General features: G+C 38.9%; 2 protein-coding genes across 3 annotated transcripts in view; both read left to right on the forward strand.

Annotated features, from left to right (window-relative positions):
• The window catches only part of LOC143152302 (uncharacterized), a 153,360-nt gene extending 133,815 nt beyond the window's left edge, over positions 1-19,545 (forward strand). Inside the window, exons 4-6 of the mRNA XM_076322270.1 lie at positions 19,282-19,337; positions 19,402-19,434; positions 19,509-19,545. Coding sequence (XP_076178385.1) covers positions 19,282-19,337; positions 19,402-19,434; positions 19,509-19,545 — 126 coding nt within the window. The remainder of the gene's footprint in view (positions 1-19,281; positions 19,338-19,401; positions 19,435-19,508) is intronic.
• The window catches only part of Cv-c (RhoGTPase activating protein), a 565,606-nt gene that overhangs the window by 362,817 nt on the left and 176,588 nt on the right, over positions 1-26,201 (forward strand). The window lies entirely within an intron of this gene.

The following is a 26,201-nucleotide window of genomic DNA, read 5'->3' on the forward strand; positions in this document are numbered from 1 at the left end:
AGACAGAAGGAGTCGAATCTCTATTGTTCGTTGAACCTTGCCATGTCGGGTGGTAACGATGAAACTAGTTGTTGCCGCAGATATCGCGCGAATACTTTTCATCCTAACTCATATTGTTGCAAAGTCTCCGTTTATGAAAATAATAAAGTGAAAAACTTACGAAGGTACGAGCTAATACGAGAGCTGTTCTCTGGACTTTTTTAAGTAAATTATAAAAGCGTAATTTTTACCCTAATTTTCTTTATTCATAGCTGTTTCTTTCAGCCTTATGAACAATATATCCAAGTTCGTTGGTATTTGCAAAGAAAAAGCGAGGTAGAGGTTTCGTGCTTGGTGAAATAATAATAAAATTTATTTTCCCAAGCAAAATTGAAGTTATATTTTTATTTTATTTAGAAATTTTTATTCTTTTACATTTTTCCTGTGTTCTTTTCTTCGACCATATGAAAAATCTGAAGAATATTCTCTCTAGTTGCCAAAGAAAGATCTTGAAATCTATTTATGAAGTATTTTATCGTTCTATTTTATCAGTATTTATTCTCTCGGTTCTCAGGAAGGTCTTTCAAGATTTTCTTCGTTCTTTGCAACGTTAACCTTAAAAGGTTCTTCTGTGTGACTCTACAATCGAAGTTTTTGGGTCAAATATATTCCGAACGAATGGAACTCACGTTTTTAACTTTATAACACAAAGACAGGACTAAAGGGATACTGCATCATTCACTCGCATCTAAAATATTATAATAGCTTTAATTATGGAAATACAATATATATTACGAGGACCCAATAGGTCGAGAAAATACACTACGATTATATTAATTCTAGCAAGCTCAACAAATTCTTTGATTTTAAATATTTGGTAAATTGATATTTGCTCCTCTGCTATTAACTGATACTATTTGAAACACAATATGGAGTATGTTGCAGAAGTCGACATTTTTGGAAAGAAATGAAATTTTTATAAAATTATAAAACCCTGAATTTTATAAGCGGTTGAATCTAGCAGAAAATTAGTAATGACGCTTTTATATTATTAAAATAGAATATGATCGATAAAGGTAAAGTTTGAAACCCTTGGAATAATTTGACTGAAAATTCAAGTGCTTTTAATTGGTTTACCAATAATATGTAACCAGCTTTTTGTTTTGCAAAACACATGTCCCTATTAAAGAACTAATTCAATTATCCAACCTTGTCAGAGACAAAAAACTGTTGTTCGAATGCAAAAATTATTTTTCCTTTGAATTTTTTACAGCATAAATGTATTTATATTCCTGCATCAAAAATAGAAACTTTTTACATATATCTCGGTTACTATCGATTCTATCAAACATTCGTACAGAACAAAAATATTTCTAAATTTAAGTTTCAGCAACTTTTGTTAGATACATTTCCTTCTACGATAAAAAAAGAAACAAGATATATTAATTATTCTAAAAATACGCAACAATTTTACTCACAACTGACAGATTTGCTTTATTTGCACAAAAAACGATCACGAACATCGGGAATCGCAAGCCAATGTATCGAAAAAGATCCAAGGAACGTAGGGTCGAGCAAGTCGAGATCTCGTTTCGGTAAAATAGCTCTATGGTCCGGAAAAATATTGGTGAAATTTATCGCCCATGGCCGTCCATAAGAGAGTTTATTTTCGCCCCAACCTGAAGACAGAGGTACGATACACGGTTTGGTAGGCGATTCGGACAAATTTAGACGATCGTACAGTTTTCGTGCGCGATTTTGCGTGTCGTGCGCGCACGTGCGTAAACACGTTCGGATGCAGCAGCTCGTGTGCTCCGAGGCTTTGTCGAAAAGTTTCCTGGACGGACGTTTAGGCATTTGGGTCAAGGTTCTTTCAACCTCGACGAGCACGGTAATTTATGAAGCCGCTCAGGTAAATCGATTAACCGATACTTTGGGGAACGGATTGTGGAGCGAAACGTGGCAAATGGAGTGTACCGCAACTCTTTTGTGCCAGATTCAATTTTCTCGTCCCGTTGTATGGATGGGGTTAAACGCCGATACAACTCACCTTACACTCGAGTTACGTTTCTGAATGTTTCTCGGCTACGAGTCTCGGCTCGATAGCGTATTAGTCGTCGGTACATCCGATAAGAGATGAATCGATTCTGAAATATTTTGCTGGAACACACGGAACAACGATGATAAAATACAATTTTGAAGCGATCCGAATTTTATTTTTTGTTCAAAATCCAATAACACGTACTGTAATTAGCAATAGCGAGTAATAATAATATATTTAGTTGTGTTTCCGATTTCGTTTAGAAAAATTCAACCCTCTTTAGGGACACCACAAACCCTCTTAGTGACATCAGTAGTCAGTAATAATACTATTTAGTTATGTTTCTGATTTTTGTTTTAAGCTTCAACCCTCTTTTGGGAAGCTTTATTAATCCAAATTTGCGAACAATCGAGTGAAAGTTAATTTCGGTCGTAAAGAAATTTAATTCGTTTATTTTGAATATCAATGCCCGTGAAAATTAGTCGATGGAAATTTATCCGTTGAATAAATTTGAAAATATATTCCCTTCGAAATTGAAAACATTAGAATAGAAGGGCGTAGAATAAATTTGCACCCGAGCTCGCAAAATCTTTAAAACAATCGTGTCAGAATTCAGCAATGTTCTTTAAAATTTATATTCGAGGGTTACAATTGTTGTTGTAACGCGAAAAGGTACAACTTAACCGAATGCCTCTACGTCGCGTGTAAATCGATGAAACCCTTCCTGACGCCCTCGTATTCCCGAGGGCCTGCGCGATGTTTACAGGAGAATGAAGTGCGATCATCCGTGTCACGATAGGAAAAGGCACATGGAGGCTTTGTCGAAGGTCCGGGACATTGATTTTCAATAGGTCAGTCGTGAACCGGCCAACAGTGTTACAGTGATCGCACGATGGATCAGCCTACATCGAGCTTTTGTCGGCAAATTTTGGTTCGCCCCGACACTCGCCTCGATAATTCGAAGCAAACTCGCCGAGTAAACAGAACACGCGTGCGTGCAGGAAAGCGAGCGGAAGGTTACACATGTCGTAAATTAAAACGATCGTAAATGTAAAATTCTTCGCGTTACCTCAGCACCGAGTGTGCGGTAAAATGCTTTCAAACTCGACGCGGTCGAACGACCGCGGGTCTCGTGTCCGATAGAAACAGAATACCTGTACATTTGGATGGCTGGTAAATTTGACTCGACCCCTGTAAAATAATTGAGTTATCGAATTTCGATCGCGCGGCACGAAAGAAAATTAGGCAAATCTAGGTGAAATCGATGGAGAGAACTCGACGTTTATACGCGATACTGCCCGACAGGTTGTAACAATTGTTATGTTTCGAGTCGACGGGTAATCGTGCCACAGATACGTGGCATCTGGTCGAAATACCGCACAACTCGAAAGAGTAGAGCCCTCTTTCCATTTAGGCGTTGAATTCAATGATATCGATTTAAAATGGAATAGGATTACAGCGCTATTGGCGGCAAGAATCGAAACAGTTTTGGAAAAATAGTACACGTTCTATCTGGTCTATTAATGTCAGTAAATCATTTAACATTGAGTTTCTTCAGTGGTAATATTTTCGTGTTGAAATACAAGAGACGTTGTGTGAGAATAACCAGGACTTGTATGGAATATCCTAGAAAGAAGCTGGAGTAATTGCATTGGACTAAGAGTATTTTCGTTACACTGTCAGCTTACTCAAGTTTTCCAAGGCCCATCTATTCTCAGACCCTACTTTGCTGTCTTTTATTTTAACGAGGGAATGATCCCACGACACGAGGAAATTTAATATCGCTTTCTTTGCCTTGTAATCTAGGACGACGTAAAGGGAATAAAGGCAAACAAGGCAGAAAAGAAAGCTGTTGATTAAAATATTACATTTATTTTTATTTACATAGAAGCTGCTCCAAGTTTACAACCGATTAGTTCGAAAGATTGTTTCTTGTGAATAATACTGACGATCAGGTCTCAAAACCCGAAGGAAAATAAGTGAAATAAAAATCCATATGCATCTCTACATGCATTACAAACGAGATTATCAAACTGAGGAAATAGAAGAAATCAAAGTTTCTTTGATCTTCTCGTTTAGTTCTACAGAATTATAATGTGAATAAAATGGGGTAAAATTGGAAAAGACGCGACGCGAATCGTGAAACTGCCTCTAGACCTATGATTGAACGAAGAGTTCCGTGCATAGCGCTCATGAATACCTAGGCTATTTAGCCTCTAACCCCATCGATCGAGGATCACGAACTAAACATATCTACTGTCTAGTAGCCACCTCTATCAAGTGGCTTCGAGTCGGAATAACAGTCCTTTCGTCGTATTCGAATTATCGAGGATGACTATACTTACACGTACCTCTCTACGGTCGAAACATCTTTCTCGAGAAGCAAACGTACCAGAGGACGACAACTGACCGTTCGAACCAGTTGCACAGCCGGTCACTTGTTTACGCAACAAGCAGTGGCGACCGAAGTGAAAATGAAAAGCTATATATTCGATACTTAGTGACTCCTACACGATTATCATAAAACTAGCTCGAACTAAACTGAAAACTACAACTGTTTGGACTCATATACCATCCTACTAGCTTTCTAGGCTCCCTTCCTGATCTACTTGATGTAATACCTAACGAATGGAGAAATACAATTTATTAGATTATCAGGAAAGGCAGAGATACGAACTGAAAATGAAACTTATTTCACATCCTCTTCGTTCCACATTTTCTTTCGATGATACATTTAAGTGTAGAGCTCCATGAATTCCGGAAATAAATAGAAACTAAAAATAGTTAACGATTAGACAAAATATTTTTATACATCCTCTTCTTTCAGTGTTACGCATACCGGAAATCGTAAACATTCACGATACGGAAATAAAAAGTGGTTGACGATTGAAAAGAGTATTACTCCATATAAATTATCTTCCTTCGACGTAATACTTAGTTAAAATCTTATAAAAATTTATGATGGAATACGAAAATAAACGGAGGGTTAAAAAGTATACTTTATCGTACATCCTCTTCTTCTGATGTAACACCTAGTAAGTCATCAAAATTCACGAACTGATGCGAAAATAAAAATAACCATCGATCGAAAAGAATGTTTGATTACGTTTCCTCTTCTTTCGATGTAACACGTAGTTGAAAACTAATACAAGTTTACAAAATAAGAAAATGAATATAGCAAATGGTTGAATATAATATCTCGTTATAGAACCTCGATACAATATCTAATCGAGGAATAAGAAAACATTTATAAGATACAAAAAAAAACCAATTATATAAAATTCAATCCAGACTAAATAAATAAATTAAAGGAAAACCAATGCGTTTAAAAATTGTAAAGTACTCACTCATTGATGAGCTATAGCTAGGAAGTATCCAAAAAAGAAGGGCAATCAAAGATATTCATGAATCCAAAATCTCCCACATACGTCTATATATATTATACTTCCAGGTGTCGGTGACGTCACAGATTTGCAATTAGTTCGATTTAATCGAAAACTTACTTCACGAAAATTAATGTATTATGAAAACCATATTTTAAACCATTATCCACACGATAAATATTATTAATAATTATTTTATACTCGATCCGCTAAGAATTCTTAATAATCATAATTAATAACAATCAAACTATATAGAATTAAATTTCTTCCTTACAAATAATCACAATTAATAACAATCAAACTATACAGAATTAAATTTTTTCCTTACAAATAAACTCTCCCCTCCCCTCACTCAACAATCCACACCCACGCGTCCTATTATTACCAATACATTGTTTACAAAGCAAGCCCTCCAAAAAAACAACCTCGTTCAAGATTCTTCTCCTAAATGAAATTCTTCTAAAAAAAGAACGATTACCCAATATCCGCACAATTTCCGTTCCCATTCTCGTCGAAATTAATCGACCACCGAAGAACCACACTATCCATCCTCACCATACTGTCTGGCTTCCCATCTCTCGATTCTCCGCGCAAACCTAGAGTCGCACATACACGCTATATCTCTCAAACGTGAGCAGGATAGCGCATCGCGCGACTCGGAGTCGCGTTTGGCATGAGATTCACAGTCAAGGAAGTGACCTTGAGCAGCCCGATCGAATACGATCCAACTATAGCCTCATCGGTAGTCCGTGAACGAAACCGATGCCGCGAACGATGACAACGCTTTACCACTCGTATCTCCATTCCACGGTGTAATCTCCGATCGTTGACGATACCCGCGACCACCGGTGTTCTTCGTACCAGTTTCCATCTCCGTGAATTGAGTTATCCGTGTCCTCTAACCGGGTTCACCATCTCCCTCGTTCTAACGCACGAGAATGGCTACCGCCTACGAAACAAAGTGCAACGTCTGGCGAATGAAGTGGTTCGCCGAGCGGTTCCTTTAATTAGCGGCTGAAAAATCCATCAACGGGTTTTACGACGAAGCCCGGCCGTGTTTTAATAGACGTCACTGTTGTGTCGGCGGTCGGAGCGTTCTTCCCGCGGGGCGTACTCGATACGAGAATAACCGCGTCCCGAGTAATTTATTCACCTGGGGATTCCGCGCGGCCGACGATTTCGAGGAACCGGCTTGTTTGTGGAAGGAACGCTTTACGACGTGAGGAGGAATACGGCCGCGAGGGAACGCGCGCGTGAAATTACTTTAAATTAAAGATTCCCCGGGCGCGGGAGTGAATAAACCTGAACGTGTAAGCGGGGTGGAAAACGACGCGGTACGCTCGTTTTCGAGCGAAATGGTAATGATTCGCGCGTCATTTTTTAACGGTTAATCGCGCGACCGTGTACTCGCCTCGTCGTACGTTAGACGACAACAACCGTCCACCGACGGGATTTACGCGGTTGCATACTGGAAACAGGCTTTCGCTTCTTCCCGGAACGCGTTGTCGCGATATTGTGCGACTATGTTGAGCGAGGCGTACCAACAGTGTTCGCTTTAATAAACGGATTAACCTTAACGCTAGAACTACTCATAGATTTTTGTGTTTTAAAGCGTTTCTCGTACGTGTCACTGGAAAATAGATTATTGAGGAAAAAGAGGAATTTATGAAATTGATTGTATTTATAGAATTGGAAAAGTCATAACCGTCTTTGGGAAATACGTTATGGAATTTTAAGTGAATTTCTTTGTAAAAGAAGTTGAGGTCAGTTATTTTGATCTGGTAAATCTAGTGTTAAAGGGTTTTTGCGATTGACAGTGGAAGTTTTCGGGTCAGAAATGGCCCCGAATATGTGGAGCTCATTTTTGTAATGTTTTGTAATACGATGAGAGGATTGAAGGAGTAGAAGAGTACTCGATTGAGTCTATTGTGAGAGTTTTGATTGTAGAAGAGTAATACATTGCGAGGATGAATCGAAAAAAATCAGAAGAATATACTAGGGTTATATTAAATTTAGTAAACTAGATGAATGCGTCGATTTTGAATATTTAGTAAATTAATACTCGAGTCTGATATTAAACGATTGTGCTCAAAAGATATGGCAGGATTTGTGAACACTTTTCTAGAGAAATAAAATATTTACAAAATTATGAAATTAAATCCTGAATTCTACGGACGGCTGAAAGTAGCAAGGAATTAATAATGATGCTTTTATATTATTAAATTAGAATACGATCGATAGAAGTGAAGTTTTAAACAGTTGGAATAATTTAGTTGAATATTCGAGTGCTTGGTTCTTAAATGATATACCAATAGAAATGTAACTGATTTTTCGTTTTTCGAGATATGAAGATGAAAAGTATTGTTTTAACGTAACAATTATTTTTCGTTTCATTTTTGGGAATGCAAATAAATAGTTCGGTTACTATCGATTCTATCGAAGATTTGTACAGAACAGAAACATTTCTAAATTTAATTTCCAACAACTGTCGTTATATGCATATGCATTGTGCAATCAAACGAGCATATCTTTGTCATCGTATAAATACTGTACCAAGTTTAGTCGTAATTGACAGAATTGCGTTTTATTTGCACAGAAAATGGTGACGAATGTCGAGAATCATAACGCATGCAAAAGAACTCGAAGTTTACGCAAACACCTATATGCCAAGACCGAGTAAAGGTTCGAGAAACAAAATATTTGTGAACAGAAGCTTTTGCAGTCTTTTTTATTGCTTTCGTACGCGGAATCAATTGTAAAAAAATACGTCTGACCTTTTAATAACATTTCGCCAGCTCGCGTTGATTTATTGTATTTTTAAAAATGTACAACCGAAGGACAAATAAATTCTCTCGTTTGAACGTGTCTCGTTCAAAGCTGTATTTTTCTCCTGCTTTTTCGTTTTGTCTTCAAGCTGCAATTTTCATTGCAGAAGAAAAGAAGTTACGCGACCTGTTCGTTTTAAAGCATTTTTTCCTTTGAAGCGACTATTTATTTTAAAACCACCTCGCGATATTAGTCGCCCAAGTTGCAGTGTAATCGCGAAAGAAATATTTCAGCCACTATGAAAAACAATCAGGTTCGAATAGTGGTCTGCAGAATTAATTTCGTCAAAGAGTTCGGAATCCGTGGAAAACTGGAAAACAAATTATTACGTCAATTATTGTATATTTCAGAAAAGTAACGTAAACATCAACGAAAGAAATATACAAGTAATACAAAGAAATTCACATAAATATTTAACTCCAATACGAATTTCTTAAAAATTAATACTATTGAATATTTCCAAATAATTGACTCTTTGAAATTGCATTTCATTCGTACTTCGAGTTACATGCATACATAAGCTCTTTATTAACGCTACCATGATTCCAATTAAATACTTTCGTTTTAATTTCACAATTCTCCCAGCACCTTATAACTTCTGAACTGTTTCATACCTTAATTTTCATCCGTAACCCTATTATTAACGCGTGAACGCACACAAATCCAAGTTTTATAGAACGATGAAAATCATCCGCGATAAAAACTGTTTCAATGAAAGAAGAAATTACCTATGAAAGTACAGTCTCTTTAAATAATGGAACGAAAGTTTCATTGCAATTTAAAGAAGTTACATAATTGTACGATGCTTGAAGATTTATCCGCGAAATGTACGGAATATTTTCACAAATGGAACATCAAAGCGATTTGGTGTTACAATTTATTACAGTTTCGTCAACAGGCACGCAAACATGGATACCCAATACGTTCCGCGGTGATGGTATAATGTCATCGGGAACTGAACAACCCTTTCCGTTCTTTTTCTAAAGTTAGCAACGTGTAAACAAGCTGGTGATCAATGATTCAGGCGTCGTTCGGTCTCTATGTGCCAAGTGCATGTCGGGGAGAGGTACTTCAAGCTTTACAAATACACCTCTCGTACCGCAGGTTCTATTTTAATTCGGTTTCGATCCGCACCCTTTATTTAGAGTGCCGCCCGAACCGGCGGTTTCACACATGGCAGGGAAAAAAAACCGTGACTAAAGCCCCGTCCCACCCAAACTTGCCTGAAAATTACGACGTTAATTTTGTCCCGTGAAATTATGAACGAGCTGTCGGTTAATTATATCAGCAATTAAATGTTGCTCGTTAGTGGCCAGACCCTCTCGTTTTCGTATCTTTTAAAGAACGCTTTCTTACGGTTACGTGGCAACAAGATTTTAGGACGAAGTTCTTGGCTAAAGCGACGTTAACCCATTCACAGGGAACATTTCATTTTCGTGACCACGGGGCTAACGAATAAACTTTTTTACGTCCTATTAGCGACGACGAATCACGGAGGGTGTTTCGCTTTTAAATTACACGTTTTACGAACCGTGACTGGTACTTTGGTCGACTTTTGCTCGGATAGGGTGTATCGAACGATTAACAATCCTATTTTGGAGTTATTGCTTCGGATATATATTATTTATTTAGCTCTGATTGTTATTCACGGAACCTGTAACGAGTACACGAATGATAATTATTGACTTCCAAGTAGGACACTTCTTTTAAAATTTAAGACAGTGAGTGTCTGTAAAGTTACAAGTCTCATAGAAATGAAAACAATTCGTGATAGAATTAGATAGTGCCAAGGTCAAAGGGTCGAGAATTTTTGCTAATATAATTATTAATTGTAAAATATTTCCCGAGTCGTTAAATTCGTATCTTTTAAAACGTTACATATCTTTGAGTTTTACTTAAATTTCTCTCTAATATTTACGAGCCACAATTTCCAACTTTATTATCTTCCAAACGATTCCAAAAATATGATTCGGTGCTTCGAGTTCGAGATAGATCAAATTTCCACGTTTGTTTACGTGAACGTTGTTCGTCGCAATGAATATTAATAGGAACTTGACGAAGGTCGACTTAAGTTTCATTCGAAAGATAATGTTGTACGTAAACGTTTCATCCTTACTCCGTCCTCCTCGATAAGAACTTTTTAAGTACGATATTTCTGTTATGTTTGCGTTAACTTATCGATTCTCGCGTTTCGTGTTCGTCGTCTTAGTTTGGCACCGTTCCAAAACGAGAACTACTCTAATGAAACGTCGAAACTTCGTACTATCCGCAGTTTAAATGGATTAAAGAAATTAAACGAGACGCATCGAGGTGCATTCGTATGCACCGCCGCGGCCGGTTTGCGGCAAGGCTTCCCAGCAACCTTGTTGCAGGCGCTGACAGCCGCAATGTGCTCACACAGGGATTTGACACTTCTCGGTTAGGCTTATTGTTGGCATAGACGAGCAAACACGCTGACAGCATGATACCGCAAGCTTGGCGATCAGGTCGCTGACAAACGTTCAACCGAGAAATGCATCGCTGCATCATCGACGCTGCAATTTACTCTCCATACCGCATTGCTTTTAATCGAAACCAGATTGCAAATGCAACCTTGCTGTCCTTAATGCGTCGAATCGCGTACAAAAATACGTTTTGAAATAAAATCGGTGGTTGTTTGGAGCAGTTCGAGGAAAATGTTAGAAATTGAAAATTAACGCAACTTGTATTGTAAAAAAATTAATTGCCAAAGTATTTTCGAAACGTTTTGGAAAATACTTCAAAAATGAATCCTTGGGATTCTTTCTGTACTTTGGGAATTTTATTCGACAAATTTTTTTCAATTTCCAACGTTTGTATTGTAAAAAAATTAATTACCAAAATATATTCGAAACGTTTTGGAAAATACTTCAAAAATAAATCCTTTGGGATTCTTTCTGTACTTTGGGAATTTTATTCGACAAATTTTTTCCAATTTGCAACGTTACGGAAATTAGTGTCTGTCAGATTGGCACGATAGATTGACGCAAAGTTATTTCTATTAACTGTATTTTACTCCCGTCTCCGATGTATAGAAAAACGAGCAAAGTAGCGAGATAACTGGGATCGAGTTTCACCTAGCACTCTGTCGTGTGTCGTAACTCGTGACAACTTCACAGAGGCCACTGTATTAAGACGAGAATGGTTAGCGTACCTTATATATTATTACGCGTTAATTTCAAAATGTCTCATGGTACTCCTTGATAGAGCAGCGTTACTAGAGTTTCATTTACTTGCCCTCGACCTGTCTATATTTTATTCATACCGCCGTTGCACACAGACGTCACGAATGCGTGCAATTTATCGAGATTAACAATTTATTAACCCTTTACGCTCGAAGTTGCGACAGAATAGGGTAGATGTCCCAATTACTACCACTTTTACACATTGAACGCGATAAGTCGATTGCCAATTAATCGTATATGCACAACGAAGTCTAGCCTACTAGTGCCACTTGAAAACTTGTCATTCGTATGAAAATGATTCTCACGTATCAGCAATCCAGTTTGTACGAATAATAAAATTATTGCTTTTGCTACATTATGAAAATTCTCATACCTTCTACTTACATTAGTTGCGTTTATTATGCTCAAACAGCACATTCACCTCTTAATATTTATCTTTAAATATCAAGTATAAACAAACATGCAATGTCCATGCATTGTTGCGTAAAAACAAAGTCCAAGTTTAGTATTGAAATTGTTGTTTCATTCGCGGTTCATCGTACATTATTCCGCCATAGAATAAAATAATTTAAACAATAGTTATAGAGACACTGGTAATTATTAAGACATCTACTCTAGTTCATGTTGACCTATGATAGCCAAGTGTGCAACGGATTAAAAATTAACACAACTTATATTGTAAGAAAATTAATTACCAAAATATTTTCCAAATATTTGTGGAAAATATTTCAAAAATAAATCCTTTGAGATTCTTTCTGTACTTTGCGAATTTTATTCGACAAATTTTTTCCAATTTGCAACGTTTGTATTGTACAAAAATTAATTACCAAAATATTTTCGAAATGTTTGTGGAAAATATTTCAAAAATAAATCCTTTGGGATTCTTTCTGTACTTTGCGAATTTTATTCGACAAATTGTTCCCAATTTCCAACGTTTCGGAAATTGTATGATAAACTACTCGGTGAAATTTTAAGAGAACAATCTTTTCGTAAGAATGAGAGACACGATACAAAAGAAACTGTGTTCTCGAAGTTTCCAAGGGGAGCATATCCCCATGGACAAGGGATTCGATCTAAATTTCGTCCATTCGGTAAGTTCCCCTATTGTCAGTTCGATATCGTGGAATTTTCAACGTAAGAGAATTCATTGAGAAAATACACGAGGAAGAACAGTGTTATCCGGTGAGGTTCAACGAACGCCCAGCCCATTACATTAGAATATTGGCTCGGTTGACGCCTCCTCCTGTTTCTTTATCCTTGTCTTCCACCTCTTCCCTTTCTTCTTTCCTTCCTGCTGTCTGTTACCCTTCTTCGTCGTCATCGTTGTTTACTCTCGCCGATTTCGCACCTCGAGACTCTCCACGTGTATCCTTTCAGAAGCGACCAAACCTTACAACTGCGAATAAGAAAACTGGAGTACGAATGTTTCTGGAGCAACTTGATGGTAGATAACAGGTATTTTCGAATAACAGTCTCAAAGAGGATACCATATTCCGTACGGTTTTCCTATTGAAGGAAAATCCCTTTGTTTCACCTCGTATTCCATCCAGTCCTCGGAACATTCCTCAATCCCTTGTAAGCTCGACATTCTTGTCTTCCATTTTCTTACCGCACTCGGTGTCTTTATAATCACTCGACCGTGGATTTTACACATATCTGCATACGCAGGAGATATGCGCTTGCGCAAGATAAAATACGAATATTATTATACCAATTTATATAATATATTCCGCATACATTTTCCATATGTTTTTCATAACCGATGAATGTCTAACAATTACGCTGTTCCATTCTTCGTGGAACGTGGTTACCCAATTTTAATCAAAAGAAGATTCCTCACCTTTGCTGTTTAACCAGTACTGCGGAGGAAAGAAGGTGAAACGTCGAGGTTCGTCAAATTACTGTTTCACAAGCCAACCCTAATCTTCAACGGCTATTTCATCTCTACTGTTCAGTTTCACACACGAACAAGGACACGTCTGTCGGACTCGACCTGCAGGCAGCTGTCTATTCGCTAATACAAACTCCGGATAATTAGGACACGTTGGATCTGGAACGACTATCCTCTTTATCGGTTTGTTTCTTAATATACAGCCAACACACTGCATCCGGGTTACGAGATATTTGGTATATACATAACAAATCGAACCACGAATCCGAATTACGAGGTACATCGTTTTTACGTAAATGCAACAACGATCTTAAGGGTGCCAGATGTCGATATCAGTTTTAAGAACTGTCTCCGTATTGGCGCGGAAGGGTCGTTTTCCTTTTGGTTTTTCTTTTTAGTCGAGTTCCAAGTCCAGAGTCAAGAAGATCACACGACACTGTCGTCGTTCACATCAAGACATATCACAGTATACGCATTTGTTGGAACTTTATATTCTTATATATACAATTACTATACTACTAGTTACGCGAGATCACTGCATATTATAATAAACTAGATATTATAATCTGAACTTTACAACAAAAATAATTCGATTCGTTATATTATCAAGATAACCCGGTATTAACTTATCACGAAAGAATCCCGAAATAAATGCACGTCCGAGTGCCGAAAGACAAAACAGTGTACACGAAGCAAAGTACTTCACTCGTCTCATTATTGTACAATCACCATTGTTCGAAGGAATAATTTCTACGTCGGTTCACGAAACAGACCGTAATTTTGAAAAAAGCAACAAAATTCCTCGTAGAGATAAAAAGGTCAGTCAAGATGAACTTTCGTATTGTCGGATACACCAAATGACGTTCAGAGTGAAAACAAAATTTGCGAAATTCCCGGAGTGGCGATGTTACCTGAATTAGATTATATTTCTCAACGCTCTCGACAATATGCGGGCGGCTAGAAGCAAGTTGGACGAGCGACCATACGCAATGTGTCGATTACCAATTACCTTATCCGTTGCATCGAATCCAAGAGACACTTCTACTCTCGGGCTACGATCGTACCGAATGAAAAAGAACCAGGGCTCGAATCGCGTTCGATCGACTCTTTCGTTCTTCCAGGTCGTTAGCGATTAATGAAAGCTTCGAGAGGATCCAGGGAGAACACGCTGTGCGAGGAGTTAGGATTTCCATCGGCGCGAATACACCTCGAAGCGGCGCAGCGTTTTTACTGCGGCCGTAAAGGCGTTGTAATCGCGAAAGGTGGCTCGGATTGCCGCGGAAATTGCGAACTTCTCCGGATGACATTGGCTTCGCTGTTACACCACACGCCGATCGCGCGAAATGTTATGCACGTGGGTGGTGAGTGAACGGCGCACAATATCCTGCATGAATGAATGCGCCGTTACCGGCTTAAGATAAACGGTCTTAAGCAACGCACGCCTCAGCCCGTGGTGTCAGGAAATCGGGGGAGGCTCTTTGCAATATCGAGAATGATTGAATCCGAAGGCAAGCGCGCGCGAGTCCAGCTGAAAATTAAACGCCGATGCGTCGCGTCGTGTCGCGTCGCGTCGTTGGGACCGTGTATAAATTCACCACGCGTTGCGTCAAACGTGGATTGGATTCGGGTTCGGGTTTAGGTCGACGAACGCTTGACGAGGATTCATCCGTAAAATGACAATCGCTTATGTCGACGCGATAAAACGAAAGGTTCACGTCGATGGACTCGCGATGCTCGTTCAAGTTAGCGAGGGATTTATCGCGGATTAACGTCGACAGCGATGTTTGTGCTGCGCGTTTGATAATGTTGGATGTTGAAGGTAAGCCTCGATGGACGGAGCAGAATATTTGTTGCACAAGTGGTTGGCTGGACGTACCGATCGCGAAAACGGGGTATCCAGGTTGCGAATGAATTTATCGCGAGATGACGATGTTTGTGACGCGTGTTTGGAAACGTTTGAATGTGTTATTGAGGGATTTGCTCAGTCGGGGGATAGAAAAATTGGTCTTGATTTAAGAATCGAGTACAGGTATGGCGAAATATGAAAAGTTAAGGGGGAAATTGTGTTTGGAAACGTTTGAATGTGTTGTCGAGGGATTTGATTAGTTGGGGAATAACAAAATCGATCTTGGTTCTTTCACAGATATGGCGATATATGAAAAATTCAAATAAAAATTGTACGATGACACTTCAAAACCCCATTGTGGATCGACTTGACTAGTTTATGGAGTTTGAGGGTTAATTTTAGTTTAATTATATTTATTCGATGTGACTGTTTAGTTTACGAAAAGCAAAATATAATGACATTTATAGCCGCGTTATAAAGTTAATGAAATGTTACGTAACAGACATTGCAAACGCAATTCTACAATATTGTCCCAAAGAAATGAGTAGTTAGGCTCCGAATAGGTACCTAAATGAAATTTAATCTTTCAGAATCATTAGCCACGTTGGTCAATGCAAGAGGTTCGGAAGACCTGTCGTACAATCACTTGTGATTAGGTATTATGAAGCCACAATGGTGAATTGAGTTAAGGAGTCAATAGCACAGTACAATGATAGACTATAGGCACCTGAAATAAAACTCAATCTTTTGAATCATTAGCTTCCTTGTCGATGCGAGAGGTTGAGAGTACTCCTTGTACAATCACCTTTAATTTCATAAATCCATCAGGATGAATTAAAGCAGTGTGTCAGTAGTATAGTGCAAAATTAGACCGCAGACACTTAAAGTAGAACTCGATCTTTTGAATCATTGGTCGATGCAGGAGGTTGAAAATTCCTGTCATACAATAACCTATAATTCTATAGAACCACGATCATGAGTAAATCAGTCTATCGATAGCATAATAAGTACCATAGTTGTCAAATTTTCCCAACACGATCGACAATTCTACCTGGAAATTTCATCGTAACTGAAGGAACTACAATTAATGGATCGTTGAACAACTCTCGCGCGAAATTAAGAGAGTTGGAAAACGAGGATTTGAAAACTATTAGAAGGCGAGAGTGCGAGATACCTTTTAGCGGGTTGCACCACCCCGAAGGGTGCGGCCCACACACGTGGCGATAATGATGGCTGCGTTCCTTTCACGAGAAACCGCGAAAACGTGAAAAGCGGTTGTGCATATGTCTATCAACCGCTGGAACGGTAATAAGCCGAGTAATCGTTCTGGGTTCTTTCAGTCGGGAGACTTCTCATGGCTCTTACTTTCGATCACTCGATTGTAGCTCGTCCCGTCCAGGATACGGTGTTGCTACTAGGTCGAAGTCTACGCGAAGAAGAGTGTCTGATTTATTGTCTGGCACACTTGAAAGAATTTTACCGAGTGAAACGGGACCGTAGCCGGCGTTAAAGCAACAAGATGAATTCGTATCGTAGCCCAGCGAAGGTTCCCCAGCACGATGATCTTCAATTGGATCGATTTGAAAATTCTCACCGGGTTCTTTCGTCAATCTTACACGCGAACGTTTCTTCGTAGTCGATCGACGCGATTCGTGCCGGATTTTCTTTCGAATTTTAACTCGTTCCGCCACTGGCAGTGTCTTCCGTTTCTCTGAATTTGTTTAAACCGGTACCGTACCGAAAACAAACACCGCGCACGGAGAGAAACCTGCGGGGTTACCTTTAACTCCACCGTCAACATTTCACTTTGTATTTTCTCACTTAGAAGCACGCTTCTCGCGCGTATAGCAATAACGATCCCATTATCGTCTCAAATCCTGGATCGTCGTGAGAATCCCGTGATTCTCATCCTACTTCGATGATTGTGCCTCATCTGGCGTAGAATGGAACCTCGTTGGATGTTCGCGCACGGATAGCTACGTCTGAATTGCAGGAAGTGTTCTCGGGCATCGACGATATTAGGCCTCGTGCTGTATTGTTTGCTGGAATTGCCCGTTTCGAATCATTTCGCTGTTAACGCTGTTCGTTTTCACTGTTGAATATCGACGGTACAATTGTATCGAGAACTGTGTGTGGTTTCGAACGTTGGATGATCAGGATATGCAGAGTACGGCATACTGGGTGGTCCTAGACACAAGCAATCGATGCTTTATGGCAACGTAACCGGGTAAAATTGTTTTGGAGGGAAACGAGCGAAATATTTCGACGAGGCGAGAGCAAGAAGAATGTATTTCACAGACAGATGTGTATCCTGTTTAATTGGCCGTTCAAGGTCACCTTTCTAAACACGAATCGTATCACGCTTTAATTATATGGTATAAGAAAACGTACTTCTCTAGCTTGTGAAGCAGAAAACACGTTTCATATCGCCAGAAAGTATTTTATCACTTGGTACGTTCGATAGAATAGAAATTTAATCATTATTTTCAAGGTGTTAATAATGTACAGAGTGATTTATGTAGGAATAATTTCAGGGACGAATTTAACATAGTGAAATAAGGAAAAATATTCGTATAAATATGTGTTCGATGTAACAGTTTTTGAATTACAGCTGTTTTGTTCGACTGTTTTCACAGAAATTGCAAGCTTCTAAAAATTTTATACTAAACCTACTTATCTATTTTAAAATACTAGGTATTATGCAAATTCAATGGTAACTTCAATTTATAGTCAGGATTTTCAACGTAGAAAGAGCTCATGGAACAACTCGGATTATCGTATGAAGCATTGCAAGAAAACAATCGCTGCAACCGGTAAACAAAGTCACATCGAGTTCTCGTACGAATTATTTCTCTAAATTCTCCTCCGAAGTTACGTCCACGTATTTTGGAACTCTCAGTATTCGAGTCTTCAGTTTCCTCGGAAGTAAATATTAGCGACAAAAGTATCCGTAAAGAGACCAGGTTCTCTCGTTAGATAAAACTTAATTCTCGTCGCAGTGTACGCGCGACACTTTTGAGCGGCAGTGTAGCACCGTGTTCGCGCGATAAACCGAAAGATAGAGGGAGAGTGGTCCATCGGTGGCCTCGAGCGGCCAATAATGGTGGCTCGCGCTCGGAATCGTCTCGACGCGCTCGCCAACTGGTTCTCAAGGTGATTTTTCTCAAAACCGAGTTACCGTACGAAAGAAGCCCGTACCGTCCGGTTTCGTTTTATTTTCGTACGAGGAATCATCTCCTTTTCGGTTGTACTGCGAATCGCGGCCGTGTAAAACAATATACTTTCGAAACGGGCGAACATCCCTCTCCGTGTCGCATAAAGTATCGTAATCGGAAACACGAAAACAATTTCGCGGATATCGGGCGCAAACATCACGCGGTGTTCGCGAAAAATGACCATGGGCGAGTGGAAAACCGTGGAACAAGAAACGAGCTCGATTCACAAGGTAGAGATCTCTTTATCGTGTGTGTATCGTCTCGTCTTTGGAACAAAGGGTACGCTGCCAAAGGATTCTCCTCCGTCGGCCACATCAAAAGATTCATTCCTTTCGTTGCACACACGCCCACACCGAGAGTAAATTACGTAATGGGAACATTTAAATTGATTACGTGGAAACACCACGAGCGAGGGTAGAACATTGCGGCGCCGAAGAAGCTGAGCACTCCATTCCGCGAAATAAGAATCCTGCGTTTACGATTCCGCGATTGTGCCGGGTTGCGCAATTTGTCGCGGGTGCACGGAATCACGGAGACGTTGCTCCACAAATCCACGAGGCACGGACCGCTACGAACGCTATCATTTCGAATGGAAACAAAGCACGAAACATATAGCGGCGATTATAGCAATTACCCGATGTGGGAGCGTGCGCATGGTTGCGTCATCTGCTACCGTCGGCCGCATCTCGTGTTCCGGACCGAATTACACGATACGCTCGAACCCGAACGGATCGTGATAACGAAGCGGTTCGGTTGGTTAATTAGATACTGCACGGACCTCGATAGACAATTAGGCTGTTGCCCGGTCGATCATAATGTTGCGAATTTACCGCGTGCCCGGCTCGGTCTCCCGTGCAATTATGACGCTGTTAACACTCGGTTTTTCCTTTGTTGCAGGTATGTAAATCGGAACGGGGCTCGCGCTGTTTGAGACCGCACGCGAGACTTTATAAGTAAGAAATACAAATTTTGTTTCACGTATGGAATTATTTCATAATTTTGCGTAATAATTTGAAGATTTACTTCGTTTGAGAGCATAGACTGGATTTTGTAGGTAAAGAAATGCTAGTTATTTCGTTCTGAGTAGAAAGAATTTAATAATTCTTGGTAATAATTTAAACAAGACTCTGTTTGAGAGTACAGATGAGATTTTATAAGTAAAGAGTATTGGTTATTTCGTTCTGAATAAAAATCATTTAACAATTCTTGGTAATAATTTGAACAAGACTCCGTTTGAGAGCATAGATGAGATTTTATAAGGAAAGAATATTATTTCGTTCTGTGTAAAAAATAATTGAATAATTTTTCGTAATAATTGGAACAAGATTCGCTCTATTTGAGAGCATAAACGAGACTTCGTTAATAAAGAAAAGCTGCTTTCGTTCTATTTAAGAAACAGTCCAACAATTTCTTGTAATAATCATAACGCTGTTTGAGAGCACACGCGAGACGTTGTCAGCAATAAAGAAAAACTCGTTATTTCGTTCTATGTAAGAAATAATTTAACAATTTTTCGTAATAATCGGGACGCGACTCGCTCTGTTTGAGAGCACCGACGAGACTTCGTGAGCAAAGAAACGCTGGTTATTTCATTCTACGTAAGAAATAATTTCACAATTTTCCGTAATAATTTAAACGAGACACGCGCTGTTTGAGACCGTACACGAGACTCCGCGAGTAAGCGTAGAAAAGCTGATTATTTCGTTCCGCGTAAGAGATAATTTTAATTTCTCGTATTAATCTCGCGTAGCCCAGTTCTTTGATCTATCAGGGAAGGAAATTAATCCAGCTTGTTCCGCACTTGTTGCTACGTATGTTCGATAGTAAATCGTGTTAAGAAGATAGGAAAATTGATAATTTTAATAGAATTTAATTTTTCGTGTAATCGAGACAGGTAATTGTTGCGTGAAAGATTGATGAAATACAAATTGGATTGGAAAGTTGATGAAGTAAGGAGAACTGCCGCGGCAGAGGACGGCACACTCTTGTTGGAAATAATTAACCGAGAGGAATTCTTAAACTTTTCTCTAACGGTACAATGTCTGTAAAAATACAATCTTGACTTTCTGTTTCTGACACATCTCGCTGAAATGATCTTTTGTCAGCCTACTTACGCCTTTGCAACATCTGTCTCGAGACTCTGTTCGTGTCAACATTATTTTCAGAGTTATTCGTTGGAAATTGGAAAGCGACTTTAACTCGGTTAACGTTTAGGGAAAAAGTTGTTCGCGACTACTTGAGTATTTTATACTGGAAACTAGACTATAAGAGTACTGAATTATTCGAAAATATAACTAACCAGAAACTCGACCAGTGAAAATACTTTCCTATTGAAATTCACAACTGTTTGAACACTGTACAAATACTACTCGAATATTGGACTACTTGAACACTATTCAAATACTAGTTGAACACTTGACTATTTGAATACTGTGCAAATACTACTTGAATTCACAACTATCTGAAATACTATTCAAATATTTGTGGAATATTTGATTATTTCAATACTGGTCAAATATTACTCGAATACTTGAGTATATTAGAGTACTAATCACATATCACTCGAGTACTCGAGTATTCGAATATTTTGTGCATTCATAAAATATCTGTACATTCGTAGTATTCGAATACTGTAATTCGTCGAGTAGTCAGCTTTACTATACAAGTAGATACAAACGAATACTTTTTTATTCGAACGATACTCTTCGACCAATGACATCACAATACTCAAATATTTGAATAATACCATTCCAGCATTCAAATATTCCAACGATAATATTCCAATACTCAAATACTCGAATGATAAAATATCTCGATACTCAAATACTCGAATGATAAAATATCTCGATACTCAAATACTCGAATGATAAAATATCTCGATACTCAAATACTCGAATGATAAAATATCTCGATACTCGTGTATTCGAATGATAACATATATCGATACTCGTGTATTCGAATGATAACATATCTCGATACTCGTGTATTCGAATGATAACATATATCGATACTCGTGTATTCGAATGATAACATATCTCGATACTCGTGTATTCGAATGATAACATATCTCGATACTCGTGTATTCGAATGATAACATATCTCGATACTCGTGTATTCCATCTCGAATATTCGAGTACTCAAAAACCATTCATAGCTTTCGTACACTTACAAAATACCCCGAAGTAAAGTTATTTTAATTCTGCCTCAGTCTAGAGTCGCGCGAAGCTACACACGCGATTCGTGACTCTCGCCGATGGAGAGGGTGACAAAAGACGAAGAAACTAACAAAAAAAAAAAAAAACAAAGAAGAAGAAAAAAAAAACGAGCGAGTCTTCGGTCCGTTTCAGGCCGCGGAATTAATGCCCACGTGAAAATCGATACCACGGCTGCTCACCGGCGTCGTTTCGAAATTTATGCCCGATCGCGCGGACTCGCGTCCGTCATTCGCCACCTACGAATTTCCAGGGAAAGCCGATACGGGACACGGTCGTCCCACTTCGCTGAGGTGAGACGGTTCTTTTCGCGGCGCGAGTGAAAACGAGAGCGCGGAGCATTGTCTTCGGGATTAGAGAGAGCATCGGGGTGGTCGACGACGGATACAGGATGAGGTTGTATGCGGAAACGGCGACGCGAATTGCTCGCCACGCGGAACCGCGGAACGGAAATGGCGCGACGCTTAGACGAGCATTATGTAACGCGGAGATTGTGCGGCGAGAGTCTCTATACAGGGTGTTGCGAAAAAACGGGGATGCTTTTGCACGGTAGAAGTTCGCTTTCGTTTCATCTTTTTCGCGCTCAACGTCGTACTTGGAATTTTATTATTCGACTTCCTTTTCTGGAACCGGGGGCACGCAAGCGTTCCGGAGAGTGTTCAGTGTACAGCTCGGCGACTTGAAAAAGATCCTCGGGGGAGTGGTCCGAGCGTTATCGGGTAAGTGGTGGGAACGAGCGCGTAACGTCATTGGTTACTGTTTTAAAGAAGTGGGGAGGATGACGAGAGTTGGATATTGATTGTTAAGGAAGAAGCGGTTCAGTATTTAATAACGGTAAGAGTCAATGTTTGTATCGTTAAAATGAATCGGTAAATAGTCGATTTTAACAGTTTAGTAATTATACATTTTGTTTGAAATAAATTTTTATGGTACTTTTACAGGGCAAATTTATCATTAGGACTTTTCTTTCTGTGGAGAAATATTGATATTCCAGAGTTTACAAATTAATAGTTCTGTGAAAACGGTACATATTTTGTAATACATAAATAATATTGTAAATGTTGCGTTTACATTCAGAGACTTAACAAGTTGCTAAATACCTAGTATCGAGCATTACAATATAAAAGTCTACGGACTCTTTTCTACGGAGAAACATGGATATTTCAAAGTTTAAAAATTAATAGTTTTGTGAAAACAGTACATATGTTTCTGTATGTTATAATACATGAATAAGATTATAAATATTGTATTCACGTTCAGAGACGTAACAAGTGACTAAATACCTAGTATCTACAGCCTTCTTTTCATTACGAGAAACAAAGTATTTCTTCTTGTTCCCCAAGAATGTTTAATCCAATTTTTCGCGAATTCCATCCGCAACTTTTATTCAACCGTTTTAATGGGAACACGTGCGCGAGACATTTCAAAGGACCTTGAAATTTTTTTTAATAGAACCCATTAAAATAGCGCCGTAACTGTTACGACGCCCGGTTAAAACGTAACAGTTCTAATTCTTCAACCGCATTGTAAACATTCCTGCATTCTAAAATGGTCTGCTTTCACGAACACCCTGTAGGCGCGCCATTCTTTGTCTCTGTGTAAATGATGTTCCGAGACAAAAGAGACGTTACGCAAATATGGAGATGAAAAAATGTCCCACATATTTCTCCGGGAACGTTTGAACTCTGACACTTGCAGCGTTTCTGCTGGCGGCGAATTGAGACCGCTAGTTTAATATTCTTTGAAGGACAGGGGGTTCTATTACGGCGAAACGAAGAATAGAAAGAATGAAAACGGAATAGCAGAGATATTGCCGGTGGAGAGGGCTCGCATTTTTATTTCATTCCAGGCCTGTTGCACCTCGGCTCGTGGAACGACGCTACTTCATTTTCGTGGCACGAATTCGTGAACAAAATACAACGTATAATTTAAACGCAAACTCGCATTTCAAGGGAATAATATTGTTCCGTTAAAGAGCGATTTCCACGTCGCTTTGTGCGCGATTCAGGTCACTAGTGTCGATGACAACTTTCAATATCAAATCACTTGTAATCCAGTCGAACTTGGTTATAACGAGCACGGATGTAGCGAGTTCACGGCTGTAACGAGCGAAAAGCCATAATGATTTTAATTTACGCGTGTTCCCGTATAATTTCTCACTTTTATAACGAGCACACTACACGGATGCAACGTTTTGGAAATTCGAGATATATTGAAATCTGAAAGGAACGTTAACATTAAGATTCTTAAATAAAGTTTAAGGGTCGATCGAAATCATATTTATTATTACTTCGTATTGTTCTCGCTTGTGGAGAAAATGAATTACGTTCAGTATTAAACGTATTCGTATTTAAATTTCAGACAAATAAATTACGTTCAATATTAAATGTCTTAAAATAAGTAAAATCTTATTACAAATAAATAAATTCTATTTTATAGAGCGTATTACAATACGTAGAAATATAATAATATAAATAGTGTGTAGGTATGTAAATATATTTTTGTCTAATATTTCTTTTTTAAATCTATCTTAAGAAAGTTCTCAACCACGCTATTAAAAATAAAAGAAATACGAAAATTAGATTTGATTCGTTACCGATACAGGGATCAATATTTACAATATTTACAATGAGGAAATTTTCTCGGTCCCCTGGTGCTCGTTACGACCGAGTTCGACTCTACCGAACCGTCCCCTAATTAATTCAGTTTGAAAAATATGTAAGGAAATCGAACGAACGAACGAACGAACGAAGGGTTACGTAATAATTTGTATCGGGATACGATTGTGTAACGATAATCTTTTAAGCCGTTTCGAATGAATAATGTAACGCAATACTTTTTCGCAAGGAGGGTGCAGTAATAATGGCAACCGAGTGCCTTTTCGTTTCGTCGCGACGCGCACGCGATACTTTTTCTTTGTCCGCGGCTCGAGCGTAATAAAAAATATTTATGACAGTGTATTCGGAACAATTAGCATAACACGTATCGGCCGAGAGCAACTCCCGTGGATGCCCGACACGTAACGTGGCGCCGGTAAAATTCGGACCACCCGAGAACGCTCGAATCCGCGAGCGAGCGAGCGAGCGAGCGAGCGCATAAAGACCGTGTACGTTCGTGCACGTACGGAGTTTCGCAATGTATTAATTCTCGAGGATTTTTTACGTGGGAGTAACTAGTCGCCAGAAGCACCGAGGGTTTCTGGTCCTTCTTTCTTCGGGAATTCGCGACCCACGGCAACCGAAATTAACAAATACTGGTCAGCAATAGTTTTTCATCGTGTCTGTATCGTGACAGGATAATTTATGCAGAGATCTTCGACGCAGCTACGATTCTCGAAGATTTTTTGCACGTGGGAATAACTGGTTGCCAAGAACGCAGGAAGTTGATACTTCTCTCTCGAGGACTGCCTCCCGGATAACTGAGTGTATTTCGTTCCCGATAACTGAACAGCTACGATTTTATCCGCGAATATACGAGTACACGCGAGACTCGTCTTTAACACGTGATAAAAACAGTCGATTCCTGGGGAAAAAAATTAACAACTTCCTCGTGTAACCGAACATCAAGACCAGGTGTGCAGTTCTGAGAAATCACAGGGATAATGCGACAGTTAACAAGGTGATACTGCAAAGGAACTTAAAGACGAATAGAAATGCGGAAGAAACCTAGCTAATTTCAAGGGAAATTTTATAATTTCATTACACCAAAGAGACATAATTAGCGATTGGAATTTTTATATAGGGCTTGTAAATTTTCAAGCGAGTCGAGAATGTTAATTTTGAGGTTGAAACAGGTTCGAAAGTCTTGAACATTTTTCCAGTCTCAAACGCTTTGATAATCACTGGCAATCTTTGATAATATTTTGCAAGCTTTAGAAGTTTGAAAAGTTTTCACAGTTTTGGACCCATTTCGACAATCTCGAGACTACTCCAGATTTATCCACACGAAACAGTAGAATTTTCCCACAACTGTATCAACAGATCGCTATAAAAACAATCGTCTCACAATTCCTTTTAAATCTTCCCTCTCTTCGATTATCGTTTCACCAAGCTCTTCAGCTCAAGATATTCGAGGCATCCAAGACACTCGAAGCGTTCAAACTCCGTAAAACACCGAAAGAATTTTCAATACGCAAGATCCCAACGATTTCCCAAAACGTCTCCGAACTCGAGTTCAGTTCCCTGAAGACGTAGCGAAATACACCGAAACACGTCACAGTTGACAACGAACGAGTGTTCCGTATCAATCGTTACCATGTGCCGACCGAACACTCTAAAAACCTTAGCTCTTGTCCCCGATAAAATGGACAAAACCTTACCCGCTATTCTCGCACGTGTTTAACCTATTTGCATCAAAGCGTTGCAACTGGTACGTTTAACCATATCTAAGAACATTTTGGTTCCATTGGTGTAATATACATCAGTGTATTCTAAATAAGTTTTACTCTTCTGTGAAAATCTTTCAAACTGCCACTATGAGTGTCGCGGGACGCAAAAATCCTATAGCACGCAAAAAAGCCTATAAAAAAATATTTTGCTACATAATATTGTGTATTAATAGTTTTAAACGGTATATGGTTAATAAACTCCATAAATAATTTTGATG

This window comes from Ptiloglossa arizonensis, chromosome 10 (assembly GCF_051014685.1).
Source record: "Ptiloglossa arizonensis isolate GNS036 chromosome 10, iyPtiAriz1_principal, whole genome shotgun sequence".
NCBI lineage: Eukaryota > Metazoa > Arthropoda > Insecta > Hymenoptera > Colletidae > Ptiloglossa > Ptiloglossa arizonensis.